Genomic DNA, 16,248 nt, shown 5'->3' with positions numbered 1-16,248 from the left:
CACATGACTTAGTCAAATGTTAACATTTTGCTCTTTTTGTGCCAGTTCTTTTTCTACAAACTGAACATTGCAGATTCGGTTAGTTGAAGCTCCCTGTCTCTTCCGAGTCTCGTTCCCCGTCTCTCCAGAGGTAACACCATCATGGTCTTAGTGTTTATCATTGACATGCTTGCTTTTGTACATTCGCTACATATATGTGTGTACACAAACAACCTACATTATTGCTTGGTGAGGTTTTTAAACCTTGTTTAAATAATTGCATCCTTGAAGGACCCACCTGTGCCTTGCATTTTTATTGAAAATTAAGTTTTTGAGATTTATTGATGATGACATACAGATTTCGTTCATTTTTTAAATTACTGCATAGCGTTCAATTTATGACTATAAAAAATTTATGTTTTATTGCATATAGGTAGACATTTGGGTTTTTTCCAACTTTTCACTGTCATAAAGCTGCAATTAACATCCTTGTACACATTCCCATGTGCAGAAACATACTGGGTTTTTATTCCTTAATCATTTCTTTTACTCATATGAGTAGTATTCATTATGTACATAGGTAGGTAGGTAGGTAGATAGATAGATAGATAAAAATACAGAGTCTTACACATGACAACACAATAAACTTCAAAATGATTATAACATTGCACTGATGTTTTCAACTTGTAGCTCTTGTGGAGACAAGCCTCAGCTCTGAACCCTAGAATAAGGAGTAACCAAATGTGAATACAGAATTGGAAAGGAGGCTAATGTACCTTCAAGAAACTTAGGGTCAATTTAAGCACTGATCCTGCTCCTTTTTCTTTTTCTTTGATGTGTAAATGGTTAGGGTCAGCCTGATTCCCTGTTCCCTTAATATTGACTTGGAGTCAACTTGCTGCAGTATTTAGCCACTGAAGTTAACACGATCCTTTGTTTAAAGTACGCACACTACCCCCTCGTTGCCCTGGGAGAGACAACATGTTTTTTACTGACTTTGCTTTCCTTTCATTTATTAGTGCCTACTCTGTCCAGATCACTAGGTTAGGTGCTCTGGGTGTCCAAAGATGAAGAGGTCCTCAGAATAACTTGCAATCATACCGCCAAGAAGAGATGCATCGGAACAGTCATCAGTAGGATTTGGGCATCTGACATAGAGTTTTATTTTCTCCCTTAGTGAAACTCAGGAAATGCTCGTCTCCTGCTATTGATGAATAATTTCAGAGTACTATGGATCATGTTGAAGAAACTGAAATCCTTGCAGCAACCCAGCGGTACTATGTGGAAAGACCTATCTTTAGTCATCCGGTCCTCCAGGAAAGACTGCACAAGAAGGACAAGATTCCGGATTCCATCGGGGATAAGCTGAAACAGGCATTCACGTATGTTGTTTCAACCTATTTCCTTTAATCTGCCATTCAGGTATGAGAGAAGCAAGGTCAAATGTATAAAGAGAATCTGGCAATGTGGAGGAAAAAACAAATGGTGAGCCCTCATGATTTGCAGAGCTGTCCACACAGTTCATTCAGTGGTAGATATTTGATGGAACACAAGCTTCATTACATATTTCACCATATTTATTAAATTCCTTCTATGCTTTATGTCTGTATAAAGGTTTATAAAAACAACCCACTTTCCAATTCTCCACCCACCTACATAATATCCACCTCTTCCATTTGTCTCTCAGGAATGTTCCAACCCCTCTTTTTCCCACTTGACTTCTACTCCATGTGGCAACACCCTGAATCTATGCATTTAAGTCCCCAACCTAAGCTATCAAGGACACTCAGTGTCTTAGGACACTTAACCATTCCCAGGCCAGCAACATGGCTGTGTAATACATATGTGCCTGACGTGTACCTGATTACACACCTGATTTTGCAAACCATCTGATTGCCGCCTTCTGAACCCTTGAGACCACAGCTTCTGTGCTGGTTCATATAAGCTTCACAGTGACCCTGTGCTGTAGGTGTGACATCACAAGAGGTGGAAGGTATATGCACTAGAGTCAGACTCTCTGAGTTTTGATCCTAGTCCCAACCGCCCACCAGCTGTGCACTTGAGTTTCCTGCTTTGTAAAATGGGAATAGTAATTAGTGCTTACATCATCGAGTTCCTGGGGTTAAAACCTGTTAATATATGCAAAGTGCAAGGCACATGGCAAGCACTATATAAATGCAGCTGTTGTTAATATCTCACTTTTCTAAACCAGGAGACTGCTATGAAATCTGGTTTCTTTCACTCAAATTCACTGCTCTTGCCGTAGTTGCCTCACATTTTGCTTCCCGTATCTTCCTGCATCTAATTACCAGATACTCCTCACCACGGAAGGCGCTGTATAGAATGCCATGCAGGCTGCAGTAATGCTTTATCCTTTTAAATGGGGTAAGTTGCTTCCTCATCACCAGGAGGACTTGAGGTTGTCATAGCAGCGATGGAACCCATCTGTCCATACTCTTCTCACTGATGTCTTTGACTACAGGCATAGACTGGCAAAAGGACTGGCTGAGGGCCAGAATACAGTCTGTGTATCAAGGTTAATTAAACCATCCAGGGATTGAATGCAAAGCCTTGGTTTCTTCAGCATGGTGTTCACCTAACCAAGACAACCGGACATAGACTTAGCTACAGTGCTCCCGTGACAAATGGTGTTCTGACTTTACCTAATCAGAGACCCTAAAGCACTGAACACATATTCATAAAGCTCAGAATACCTGTGTAAATGTCCTTCATTTTACAAGGAAAGGGAAAACTAAGTGGGTAGATGCTGGTCATTGGTTCCACATCCAAAAGTTAACTCAATCAGTAACTAATTCCCCTACTTCACTTTACACCAACACAGGAAGCACATTAAGGGTTTCACCTGTTGAAATAATAGCTTCTGGGATATCTCAACTATTTTGAAGCTAATTTTTTTTTTTCATGGTCGGTTGTAGAGCGTTAGAGTGGAGCCAACTCAGATGTTCCTATTTTTAAAAAATACTAATAACAATAAGCAGGTCTTCTTGTCTCTGACCTCTGCAGTGTAGAAGAGTCATCCTCGGCCCCAGTTTTGAGTTCTTCCTTAACTGCTCCAGGATATGAGAAAGGGAAAAGGCCTTGGTGTGAATTCTACAGAAATGGTCCTCATTTTATCTATTTCTGTGTCCTCCAGATGTACTCCTAAGAAAATACGAAATATCATTTACATGTTCCTCCCCATAACCAAGTGGTTGCCTGCATACAGATTCAAGGAGTATGTGTTGGGTGACTTAGTCTCGGGCATAAGCACAGGTGTGCTGCAGCTTCCTCAAGGTCAGTAGAATATATTTCTTCCTTTCCGTCCTTTGCTACCATCTCCTCAAACCGTTGCTTGACCATTTTTCTGTTTAATTTCATCGGGATTGGAAATTCATAGTTCTTATCATTATCGTTCTAGTAACCTTCACCTGTTTAAAGGAATTCTCCAGAAATAACCCTCTTAAATGACCTTTTCAAAGCCCCGGAGATATTAGCTGTAGAATGTGGTAATACTGTTTTACAGACCAGCACCTTTAGGAGCCGGCTGGGCCTGGCCTTCCTCTCGCTAAGTTAATCAGTCGTTCCGTGAGCATGTTGTTGACGTTGTCCTTTTTTTTGTTTTGTTTCTTTGTTGCTTTTTAAATTTTATTGAAGTATAGTTGATTTACAATGTTCTGTTTCATTCAGGGGTTGTCCTTGTTCAGGTTCTTGACTTATAAGTCCATATTCTTCTTACAAGGGGCCATGATATACTGAATTCTTGTGCCTTTGTGTGATTTTATATGTGATATAAGTACTTAAGAAAACACTCATTGATTGTTCATCTGTTCACACACATTCGTCAAGTATCTGCCTGGCCGTCCCCACCTTCAGGGAACTAACTCTCCAATCAGGGAGAGAAACACGAAGCACATAACAGCACGCATCAGTTTTTAATCGCAAATGATGGTAAACACTGTGAAGGAGGATACAGGGCACTCTGACGTGGTGACACTAGGGGGACCTAATTTAAGCAGGTAAGTCACAAAAACCCCTTTAGGAAGGTGACGTTGAGTTGAAGTGAGACCTGAAGGACGAGCAGCAGGGAGGTAAAGAATGCGAAGAAGTGCACTTCAGGACGGAGTGATGGCATGTGTGGAGGCATTTAGCAGGACGAGACTCGGGTGTTTAGAGAATCATGAGAGAGGCAGGGTGCTAGGAGTGCGGGGAGTGAGGGGCCGGCGGCCGGCAAGGCGAGCAGTGGCAGGTGTGCACAGCCTTGACGGGCCCCTTTGGATTTCGTTCTGAGCGCAATGAAAGCTGTCAGCGTGCTGTTTTCAGTTGGGTATTTCTAGTAAGAGACCACTGAGACTGTCGTGTGGGGAATGGACTTGGCTGGCGAGAGGTCCCCAGGATGAATGTAGGGAGACCAATTAGAGGTGACAGTGACTCAGTGTGGCCAAAAGGTGACAATGGCTTGAACAGCCTCTAGGTAAGCTGGCAGAAAATCTATTCCCTTCTCCAGTTGCCCCAAAACTAATTACTGAACAATCAATTTGTAAAAAAAAAAAAATTATTTTCCCCAGTGGTCAGTTAGCTGAGTTTTTAATTTTCCAAGTGACTGAGTTATCAAATCTATTAAATCGGTTAAACAAAATCCTTAAATCAGGTTTAGGACCATTCTCCACAACAATTTTGGCACCCGCACCCCAAGGATAGAGAAAGGGATGTATTTAAAGGCAGAGGTGAGGGCAGGGGGAGGAGCAGACAGAGGCTGGGCATCTGGAGTGGGAAATAGGAGCTAGACTGACATTCAGTCAAGTCGGACTGACAGAGCCACCGGAAATGGCTGCAGTGAACGCATGTAAACGGATACGGCAAAGAAGTCCTCAGAATTTGGCCTAGTTGGGTTTTCACTGACGTGCCATTCCACAAAGTTTTTTGGACCTGTAGACATTATGTAAACATCTACCCGTTGAACTGTGAGCTCACAAAGGCTCTTCCTTGCCCTGTTCAGCTCCAAAGAGCCTGCAAGAACTTACAGCACAAGGCAGATGGTCCCCTGTCCCCAGAGAAAAGAGCTATAGTGACAAAGAATATCCTCAGAATTGAAATACGTGAGTTTTCAGACTGAGAGCAACCATCAGGTACCCATCAGAATTAATGAAAAATTAACTTAAGACACACCATTGTAAAATATCAGAATACCAGGAATAAATAGAAGATCCCAAAACTCTGTAGAAAGGAAAAAAAAGTCACATAACCTAGAGGAATCTGAAAAAATAGGCATTACAGAAGGTCAACAGTTTATATCTACAACGATAAACCAAGAAGTAACAACGTGAACAGGTTATGTAGAACGGGTTTCTCAGCCCGTACCATGTACATTGGTTGGGGGGGGGGGGGCCATCCTGTGCATTGCAGGATGAGTAGCAGCATCCCTGGCTTCTACCCACCAGATGCAGCAGCAGGCCCACCCCCAGGCTCGGTAGTAAAGCATGTCTCCAGACACTGCCAGATGTCCCCTGGGGGTGGGCAGAATCCTCTGATGTAGGAAGTGCTGATTTAGAAAAACGGAGGTAAATGGTAGAAAAACAGCTGAAAGAGTTAGAAGTGAGTGCTTCTGGGGATTGGAACCTAGAGCAAGGCAGAAGAGTGTTGGCTTTTCCTCCCAGCCTCCCTAGTACTGCTTGGCTTTTTATACTATGGACATGCGTTTCTTTGCTAGAAATAAAAAAAAAATTTTAATGCAACATTAAAGTTACCATATTATTACATATGAAATAGGGATGCTTTCCCAACTCTTCTTTTGCTAAAATGTTCTTATCCACAACATGACAATGCATTACATGAACTTTGTAGTTATTCCAGATACTTGGTGAGGGCCCAAAGCTGAGAACAAAGGGTGTTTATTGCTTACACGCTCTAAAGAGGGATTCCAGGCCATCCATGCAAAACGATGAGTGAATCGTTTATAGTGCATCAGTCCAACAGGATGTAAGGGGACAAGAAGACTGATATTAGATTTGGAAAGAGAATTTTTGAGAGAAAGGTGAAAAGCCCTATGCATTTCCCCTCCACTTAAAGTTAAGGAAGGAAGGAAGGACTGCAAGAGAATCACTTGGAGCACTGGACGCGTGTCCCCTGGAGTTTGTGGGCACTATTGCCTAATTCTTGCAAGAAAAATAAATCTACAGGTGAAAGGGTGTGAACTGCCTATGACGGCAAAATGAAGAGGACCCTTCCTGTGGGCATGGCCTGCACTTGCACAGTTTCCTGGGGTAAAGCATCAGATAACTGGGCGCCCTGGGAGGTAACCAGGCTTGGCTCATTTGAAAGGTACCTGCCCAAGAAGTCTGCCTACAGGATGAGCAGCTGCCAGCAGAAAGAACCTGGAGGAGGTGTAAGAACTGGAAACTGTAAGGGGCCTAGGTCGGTGGGGGGGTGGCATTGCATCGGCCAGGGAATAGTACAATGAGAGTTGCTCACTGAAAACGGGTCTCCAGAGAACCCTGAAAACACCCCATTGGAGAAACAGCTGGCATTTGGGCATCAACATCAGATTACAACTGCACCAGTCAAGTAAGACTTCCTGCCGTTATGTAATTTGGGAAAGAATAAAGCAGAAAAAAATCCACCCCTGGCAAAGAGGAGATAACAAGGAAAACTGTCTCAGCCTGGACTCTCTGAACACAAATATAGGATTCCATGTAAGAGTGGGATGGAAGGGTGGGCATGTTCAAACACATCTGCTTAAATTAACATGATTTTCACTTGTTCATCATAGATAAAGAACCAAGAGAAAAACACACATAGCCCTCTGTTTTCTAATGAGCTCCCCATTTCTGTTTGGTTTTTAATCCCACAGGTTTAGCCTTTGCAATGTTGGCAGCTGTGCCTCCGGTGTTTGGCCTGTACTCTTCATTTTACCCCGTTATCATGTATTGTTTTTTTGGAACCTCCAGACACATATCCATAGGTAAACCTTATAGTTGATATTTTAGTACCTTTCCTTTTGGATTTCCAAGCTTTGCAGTGTGCCAAAGAAACAGCATGTTTGTTATTAGGACATCTGCTTAGTAACAACTTTAGTTACTGTATACCCAATAGGTGCTTTTAAAGAATACACTCCCCCTCAAGATTTCTAGAACTAACAGCTTTCTTAAAATCTGGGCGTAATAGAAAAAGACAATTTTCTTGTGTAAAAAGAGCAATTGTTGAAATCTGTGAAATAAGTGCTTGAGTTCATAATACAATTTGCCTGCATCTGTTTATTTTTCCTCTGTTTTATTAGTGATACTGCAAGTTCCTAATTACTAGGCATATAATGCATTTTCATCTTATTTTAGGCACTGAATTGTACTTGGTTTCTCTTTAGTGTATTCAGGATCAGATTTATATGGATTTCATAATAGTGTTGATGCTGCCTGAGGCTGCCACCAGCCAGCACACACAAGGTCTCAGCTGTCCGTTGCTGGGTAACACATACCCCCCCAAGTTTAGCAGCTAAAAACAACCACCATGTGATTATCTCTCACAGTTCCTGTGGGTCAGGATTTGGGATGGGCTCATCTGGGCAGTTTAGGCTCCGCGTCTCTCAAGTAGTTAAGGGTCAGGCGGGAGCTAGAGCCAGAGCAGCTACAGGAAGGCTGGACTTCCCCCTCCATCTCTTCTTACCTCCCGCCCTCACCCTCTCTCCACGTGGTCCTGACCTGGGCTTTCTTGCTTGTCGGGCTGCATCACAAGCGAGCAGTACAGCTCTCGGGTGGAAGCTGCACCACCTTTTGTTACCTGGCCTCAGCAGTCACGCAGTATCACTTCTGCTGCATTCTTTTGATCACTAGCATGTCACAAGTCCACCCAGATTCAAGGAGAGAGGAATTAGACCACCTCTTCATGGGGAAATGTCGGGGTTCTAGAAGAGTGTGTGGGATCGAAGATTTTGTCACAGTGCAGTGTTATTTCAAGGAGGATTTATTGACCTCACCTGTGTCTCCTGGGGTGCTGGAAACAACCACATCAGACACACTGAACATAATTTCCCTGATGAATGCTTCCTTATTTCAGGTCCGTTTGCAGTTATTAGCCTGATGATAGGCGGCGTGGCTGTTCGATTAGTACCAGATGATATAGTCATTCCAGGAGGAGTAAACGCAACCAACGGTACGGAGGCCAGAGATGCTTTGAGAGTGAAAGTCGCCATGTCTGTGACCTTACTTACAGGAATCATTCAGGTAAGACTCACAGATGTGGAAATGGGCTCTCATTTGCTCATTTAATAAATATCTGTTGAGCACACTTGGCTGGTCTACATGGTGGACAGGGTCAGCCAGCAAAACTCCAGAGCCCAGGGTTCATAGCTCAGGAACGCCAGTCCCACTGCATGCCTTACTTAAATTGATACTGAATAGGAACTAGCTAGCTTCAGTTGGATACTTTAGAGATTCCAAAAGCAAGACTAGCTTGAAGCGGGATGGGTTAGTAATGGGAAGAGGGCCTGGAGGGAACAGGAAGTGACATGACTAAGCCTACCCCCACTTCTGAGGGACAGAGAGAGTACGGGGGTGCCCACTGCTCCGTGGGGCTCCAGGCCCTTCCACACCTTCCACTGTTTTCTGCATAACCAGTGATTGATTTATTAGCTACTTACTTGCTGCAGGTGCAAGTCTGTAGTGTTAGAAAGTGGTCCAGAAAGAACTTTTTAATGTTTTCTGTTGGTTTTAACTTCCTGACCTATCATGTGATTTATTTGTTTCTTTGTCATTAAAAAAAAAAAAAAGTTTTGCCTAGGTGTCTGTAGGTTCGGATTTGTGGCCATATATCTCACGGAGCCCCTGGTCCGTGGGTTTACCACTGCGGCAGCTGTGCATGTCTTCACCTCCATGTTAAAATACCTGTTTGGAGTTAAAACAAAGCGGTACAGTGGGATCTTTTCAGTGGTGTATGTAAGTAAGCAACTTCCCGACTTACTGGTACTTGTTTTCCCTTCTTTATTTTTCCCCATTCTCTTCTGTATCTCTTTTACCTTCAAGGCTCACTTTTCTTATTTCCAAGAATTTCAATAAAATGGAGAAGATTTAGTTATTCTAAGGCTTTTCTGAGGAGAACACTACAAGGAAAATTAAACCTTAAAGTCTCATTTCTTTAATATATGATACTATCTACCTCACAAGGAATTTTTTGGTTAGGTCTTTTTTTAATATTTATTTATTTATTCGGCTGTGCTGGGTCTTAGTTGCGGCATGCAGGATCTAGTTCCCCGACCAGGGATCCAACCCGGGCCCCCTGCATTGGGAGCGTGGAGTCTTAACCACTGGACCACCAGGGAAGTCCCTGGTTAGGTCTTTATTTGGTTATTTCACCTTGACTCTAGTTAGCTAAGGAAACAGCTTTTTTCTTAAGACCAAATTAGATTATCTTTGGGAACTAACAAATAATTTAAAGTCATTATGGGACAATAGATCTCTCTCAAGAACTGCTTACTCAAGCAGGCAAAAAAATAAGTCTGTAAAGGATTTAACTATCACAATTAACCAGTTTAATCTAATAAAGTATACATAGATCCTTCTGCCCAACTCAGAGAAAATATAAATTATTTGCAAGCACGTAGGTAACAGTGGTAATAACTGATCACGTTGAGAGTGGTCATGTAAAACTGATCACAAAGTCTAAAAATGCAGTGTTGTTTCACATGGTGCAGTCAGTTAGCAATCAATAACTAAATATAGCTTTAAACCCCCCATACATTTGGAAACCAAAAACATATTTTTAAATAACCCATGGATAAAGAGGAAGTTACGAAATAATTAAAACCAAATGACAGTGTAAGTACTACATACCAGAACTGAGATGCTGCTAAAGCTATCCTTGGAATGAGAGATCTATAGCCTTCGGAGGTATTGATGTGTCAGACACTGTGTTAGGCAGAGCAGTGCGTTTACAGTCCAGTGGGAAGACAAGTAGTCAACTGCTAATCACATAAATACGTAATTAAGTACAAGTTGTGTTAAGTGCTATGAAGAAAAAATCAGGCTGCTCTGAAAGTTGAATAGGGAGACGTTTAGATTAGGTGTCTAGGAAAGTCGCTTTGAGGAAGTAACAGTTAAATTGAGTCCTTCAGTGATTAGAATGGAGTCCAACTGTGGGAGCATTCCCTAAATTACTAAATTCTTTGTTTCCCGTAATAGCTGGTAACATGCTTCTTACTCTGAGATTTCTCAAAATGCCTTGCCACAAAGGAAATAGAACAGACAAGTATACTAGAGAATGCTCCTAGGCATTGATTGGAAAAGTGTGTAGCCTGGGCTCGGTGGTAACCTACTTTCCCAGGGTCCAGATAAGTACTGACTGCATTTGGGGTGCCGAGACTGCAGCCTTAGGAGAAAAGTAAGCGGCTTTCTTCTCTAACTTTCCTGGGCTTCTTTCCAAGCTTCAGCCACTCTCGTCCCTTCAAAGCTCACCTGATTCGTCTTTCATCTGCTAACAGTGATTTCTCTCCCTCTTTCAGCTCCTAAAAGCTTTTGTATGTATTTACCTTTGGATGTTTTTTGCTGATATTACCCCTAATCCTTTCCTAATGCTCAGGACTCAGCTTCAGGGTTACTTTTCTGAATTTTACAATTCTACATTGAGATGTTAGCGTAGCAAAGAACACTGTAATATAAGATTGTCAGGTAAGGATTACAACTACCAAGTTGTATGACTGGGTAAAAATGACTCCTAATTGGTGAAAGCTGCAGAGAGAGAGACTTCAGCCTGAGAACCTTTAGCTAGAAATGTCCACTAACGGGCTGGCTGGTGTGAATTAGAGCACTAGACTGTCTCTGTCTCTTCAGGGGCTCTTGCTTGATGTAACATCCGGCGTTCACTGTGTTGCAGAGTACAGTTGCTGTGTTGCAGAATGTTAAAAACCTCAACGTGTGTTCCCTAGGCGTTGGGCTGATGGTCTTTGGTTTGCTGCTGGGTGGCAAGGAGTTTAATGAGAGATTTAAAGAGAAATTGCCAGCGCCCATCCCTTTAGAGTTCTTTGCGGTAAGTCAACTTCCAGCAGCATACACCTACCTGTTTCTGTGCGGGGTTTAGAAGTGGACCCGGAGGAGGAAATTCAACCTCTTTTCTCTCACTTCTTCCAAGAGAAGGTTGGAATTTGTCAAGGGGAACTTTTACAAATACACTGACAAAATAAGAAAAGCATTAAAGCAGAGTCATGGATCGTTTTTAAAATATAGCTGAAGTCTGTCCATAAAAATGTGAATGTAAATTTTCTTTGAATGACATTATGGAGATTTTTCTTTTTCAAAGTTTTTATTGTCTAATTGTTTTATAATGAACATATAAACTTTAATAACCTGAAAAAATTAAGCTCTTTCCATTCTGAAAAGAGCAAATGACAAAGGTTCCCAAACTTTCTTGGTTCCTGGCACTCCTAGGCCAAAAGAAATACCTAACTAATAGTTCCATTTACTAAGTAGTAGGGTCCAGACAACTTCATACGTATTTATGTTTAACAACTTAAGAACTGTTTGTAAAAATAATGCACATAAATTGAAATAAAATATATTTTATGACATTCTTAAATCACCACAGTAATTTATTAATGAATGCATATGGCTGCTGGTGGGCACTTCACAATCCCTCAAACCTGGGAATCAGATGGACCCCACTACCATCATTTCCTGTTCACTTTGATTTTTGCATGGTACCTGCTTCTTTATCACAGTGACCACTGAATGCCCAGCTTTGCAAACATGTGGTGTGACTGAAAGGAATGTAGTAAGAACTAATATCGAAACTGTGAACTACCTCAAACTAGAAGTTTGCATGGTGTCTGACAGGTGTCACTGTTTTCCTTCAAACTCATGTCCCACAGTGTCCTGGTGAGTTCTCCTTGGGAGCCTGGAGCACTTCGGTGTATAGTTTTTTTGTTGTTGTTTTTTGTTTTTTTAACATCTTTATTGGAGGATAATTGCTTTACAATGGTGTGTTAGTTTCTGCTTTATAACAAAGTGAATCAGTTATACCTATACATATGTTCCCATATCTCTTCCCTCTTGCGTCTGGTGTATAGTTTGGGAGCCACAAGGAGAAGAAATAAAAAGTATAGGTGTCTGATCCAAATCTAGCAAAAAGTTCCAGCCACAAAAACCACTGGCTCGTATAGCTCACAAAGAAGCCAGGCCCTTTGACCCTTTTCCTTGCTTTCGTCTTGTCTATACCTGAATAGGACTGTCTCTCACTGTTTTAAGGCCTGTTCCCTCATTGGGGCTGGGCCCAGAGTTCCTGTTTCCTCTTGGAGAACAGCAAGAGGTTCTCAGCTCCTTCGCATGGCAGTGGAGAAAGGCATGCCCTAATCATGAAGTAAATGATGGAGACTGACTTTCCTGGCTTCAGATCCTACTTTTGTCCACTTTGCAGATTCCCTTTAAAGTTTCCTTCATGTTTTCCAGGGCAATGGTTCTCCAGAATTCTATCATTATAATTATGGTTGAACCTGTTTTTTGTTTTTGGGGTTTTTGTTTTGTTTTGTTTTGTTTTGTTTTTGCGTTACGCGGGCCTCTCACCGCTGTGGCCTCTCCCGTTGCGGAGCACAGGCTCCGGACGCACAGGCCCAGCAGCCATGGCTCACGGGCCCAGCCGCTCCTCAGCATGTGGGATCTTCCCGGCCCGGGGCACGAACCCGTGTCCCCTGCATCGGCAGGCGGACTCTCAACCACTGCGCCACCAGGGAAACCCTTGGGTTTTTTTTTAACGTCTTATCTGTATGCTCCTCAGAGCAAGGGAGAGGGAAGCCATACTGGAAAATTTGGGACAGAATCTTCATGACTCTCTTTAAACATACAGTTCCTTTCTTATCATAAAATTGTTTGGGGTTCTGCATTCTGTTTCACAATGCATCTGTTTGTGTTGGTAGGAAAGCTTTGGTTTCAATTTATTTATCGCTGCATAAAGTTGATGCTCCAGGAACTTGAGCCATGTGTGTCCTGTGGATTTGAATTTTCTGGGCACTCCCCCAGTTTGCGACGCACAACAGATGCAATTAAGGGTGACAGACATTGAAACCAACAGAGAAGGGGCATTTCATCGTGGCGGCCAGAAGCAGCCACGCCCTCGGTCTCTCGGGCCGCTGTGTCTGATAATGAGCCCACCTTCTTCTTGGTTCCCTGCAGCAGCCCCCTCCGGCAGGGGCCTGGCTCCCGTCCCTGGCCAGCCGTATGCCTTCCCTCCTGGCTAAGCCACTCCGAAAGTTCCACAAGCAGTGGTTCTTTGGGATGAAGAAAGTCGCTGTCTCTCCTTCTGTTATTTTTCCTCTCCTTGTAGCTCACTAGGGCTTGTACTTTACACACAGACTGAATCTGTGCCCCGACAATCCAGGCAACCTTACGTACAAGGACACTCTGCGATGGGCGGTTTCACCCTGACCCTGACTCGGCAACAGACATGGGAGAAGATAGCCATGGGGTGCTGGTGGAGGCCTCTAACCACCTTGGTGCTGCTGTCCTGGAAACAAGAGTCCATAGGAAGATTGTGCAGTAGATCCAAACCTACATGTTATAATGATACCCTGTCACTGTACCGCCCTCCCAACACACATTTCATGTCCTCTATTTGTGCCACCTTGGCCAGAGCCTCATTTTACCTGCCCCAAAGGCAAAACCAACTCCTGAAAGGTTTTACGGCTTCTTTGTAGCCAACTAGCCAAATGCCTCAGGATGGAACAGAACAAAGTAAAGAGAAAAGAATTCCAGGCCACAGGAGACTGTAGCGTCCATTTTAATTTTGCGGAGAAGGGTCATTAGGAGAAGTTAGAATTGCTGGAAGCTAACTATAATTCTTTTTTTAAAAAACCGAGAAAGTGAGAATAGATTTGGCTTGGCTAACAAGTTCTTTGAAGCTTATTTTTGTGGTGTTTGAATGTTCATTTCTAAAGGTACGTTTGGTTTTGTGTCTGTTTCAGGTGGTTATGGGAACTGGCATTTCAGCTGGGTTTAACCTGCATGAATCGTACAATGTGGATGTCGTTGGGACACTTCCTCTGGGGTAGGAAAATAGTTTCAAGTAACCGTGTGACTTGAGTAATCAAGGGATCTATTATTGCTTCTAACTCCTGCTTTAGTATTGCAATGAACAATCTTTTTTTTTTCCCTACATATCAAATAGCTGAGGGTTTGGGGGTTTTGAGTTTGGTTTTTTTGGCTGTGTGTTGGGGGGGGTTGGTTTATTGTGGTTAAAAAAAAATAACATGAAACTTAACCATTTTAACCATTCATAAGTGTACAGTCCAGTAGTGTTAAGTATATTCACACTGTTGTGAAACAGATCTCCAGAACTTTTTCATCTTGCAAATCTGAAACTATACCGTTAAACAATAACTCTCCATTCTCCTTTCCCTCCAGCGCCTACTTTCTATCTCTATGAATCCGATTACTCTAGTACTCGTAAGTGGAATCATACACTACTTGCTTTCTTTGTGACTGGCTTATTTCATTTAGCATAATACCAAGGTTCATCCATGTTGTAGCATGTGACAGGATTTCCTTCCTCTTTAAGGCAGAATAAAATTCCACCTTATGTATACACCACATTTTGTTTATGCATTCATCTGTCGATGGACGTTTGGGTTGCTTCCACCTCTTAGCTATTGTGAATAATCCTGCTGTGAGCATGGGTGTGCAAGTGTGTCTTCAAGGCCGTGCTTTCAGTTTTTCTGGACATACATATAGAAGTGGGATTGCTGGATCATATGATAGTCTGCTTAAACTTTTTGAGGAGCCTCCATAATGTTTTCCAAAGTGGTGGCACCATTCTACAGTCCTACCAACTATGGCATGTGGTTTTTCGTTTTGTTCTGTTTCCTGTTTAGCATTTATCGGTTTTTTAGATCTCTTCCTGGGTAGCTTTGGAGCTAAAAGCAAAACAACGACCTAAATCTAGCCTGCCACTTCGTAGCTTTGTGACCTTGGGCAAGTCACTTATCCTCTCAAAGCCTCAGTTTCCTCCCCTGCTAGGTAAGCATGGCAATGAATGACTATCTCAAGAGCGGTTGTGAGAGTTACAGGAGACAATGTGTCTGAAGCGGCCGGTGTAGCATTTGGCATGCACAGTGCACGTTCAAGACATGTTCCTTGAAAGTTCTGTGGCTCATCATTTCAACCAGGTTTCTAGTTGTAAATCATATATTACTTCTTTGCTTCCTCTGTTTTTCTTTCACCAAAGTCTACATTTTTAAAATGTTACTATTACTTGTATATTTGAAGGAGTGAGCGTGACTGCGAGCCTCTCCTGGTCTCCCCCTGCCCCTCTCTGACCCTCTGGCTGTCTCTGTGCCTCTCTGCGGGTCGCTGTCTTTCCGTCCCTGGTACTGTCTCTTCCTTGCCACTCTGTTCTCTCTTTCCAAAAGAAGAGTCAGACATTTGCCCAGATGCTGGACGTTGACAGGACCCGGTATATTCCATCAGGCCTTGCCCCTGGAACCACCTAAGAATCTCCAGGGAAGCACAGGCAGCAGGAGTTGCTCCTTAAGCCAAAGTTCAGAAGCCTGCCTTCAACTCAGCGAACTGCTGTCAGAAACGTGTTACTTGTGATTCAGTGTAAAGGTGTAACACAGGGATAACCCTTGTTTTTCTATTCGCACTTATCATCTTTTAAGTACTCTTATACCCGCCATGTCCGTTGATGCTCACAATTACTCTGTTGATATATATTATCTTCATTTAACAGAGAAGAAAGTTCATTTACTCCCATTTATTCAGCATATGTTTATTGAGTGCCTATTATGTGCCAGGGACACAGCAGTTTAAAACAAAAGTGAACATGCAAGCAAAAAAGCCTTTGGTCTCATGGAACTTATATTCTACTAGGAGAGATAGACAATACATCGATAGTGAGACATGCTACGAAGACAAGGGCAGCCAGGTAAGAGATAGGCGGGGCTGGCGTTGCTGTTTTAGGTAGGGTATCAAGGAAGGCGACATTTGAGAGACACGAGTGCAGTTTGGTATGTCCCAGCCTGGACCCAGAACTCAATCTTCTGATACCCAGTTGTGTGATCTTTCCACTACCTCACACCTGGCTCACTGACGTAATTCGTCATGTGATAAACATGTGTCTTTGGATCCAGTAGATAACCCTATTCAACAGCTAATCACAAATAATCTACATGTGAATTCTCACGCTTAGATTTCTCCTTTTAAAAGTTCACATGCCACCATCATCCCCACCTAATACCTTCCTCTCCCTATTGCATCATACCCAAATATGGTGCTTTCCCTCTATGTGTGAGAGCTAAACTTT

The 16,248-nt window shown here is 42.7% G+C and overlaps 1 protein-coding gene across 5 annotated transcripts in view; it reads left to right on the top strand.

The window, feature by feature from the left end:
• Nucleotides 1–1,203: 1,203 nt before the first annotated feature.
• Nucleotides 1,204–16,248, top strand: part of SLC26A5 (solute carrier family 26 member 5) — a gene marked incomplete at its 5' end in the record, with an annotated part of 30,104 nt that continues 15,059 nt past the window's right edge. Inside the window, 7 exons of one of the 5 annotated variants that reach the window (XM_081244632.1) lie at nucleotides 1,204–1,361; nucleotides 3,134–3,273; nucleotides 6,827–6,937; nucleotides 8,026–8,192; nucleotides 8,739–8,903; nucleotides 10,837–10,989; nucleotides 13,913–13,995. In XM_081244632.1, the coding sequence (XP_081100758.1) occupies nucleotides 1,210–1,361; nucleotides 3,134–3,273; nucleotides 6,827–6,937; nucleotides 8,026–8,192; nucleotides 8,739–8,903; nucleotides 10,837–10,989; nucleotides 13,913–13,995 (971 nt within the window). Of the gene's footprint in view, nucleotides 1,362–3,133; nucleotides 3,274–6,826; nucleotides 6,938–8,025; nucleotides 8,193–8,738; nucleotides 8,904–10,245; nucleotides 10,345–10,836; nucleotides 10,990–13,912; nucleotides 13,996–16,248 lie in introns of those variants that run through there. The other 4 variants (XM_081244631.1, XM_081244630.1, XM_081244634.1 and 1 more) reach the window with 4 other exon arrangements.

This window comes from Mesoplodon bidens (genome assembly GCF_964165515.1).
Source record: "Mesoplodon bidens genome assembly, chromosome: 9".
Classification (NCBI taxonomy): domain Eukaryota; kingdom Metazoa; phylum Chordata; class Mammalia; order Artiodactyla; family Ziphiidae; genus Mesoplodon; species Mesoplodon bidens.
Note: the sequence above shows the minus strand (reverse complement) of the source record. Positions and strands in the feature narration are given on the sequence as shown.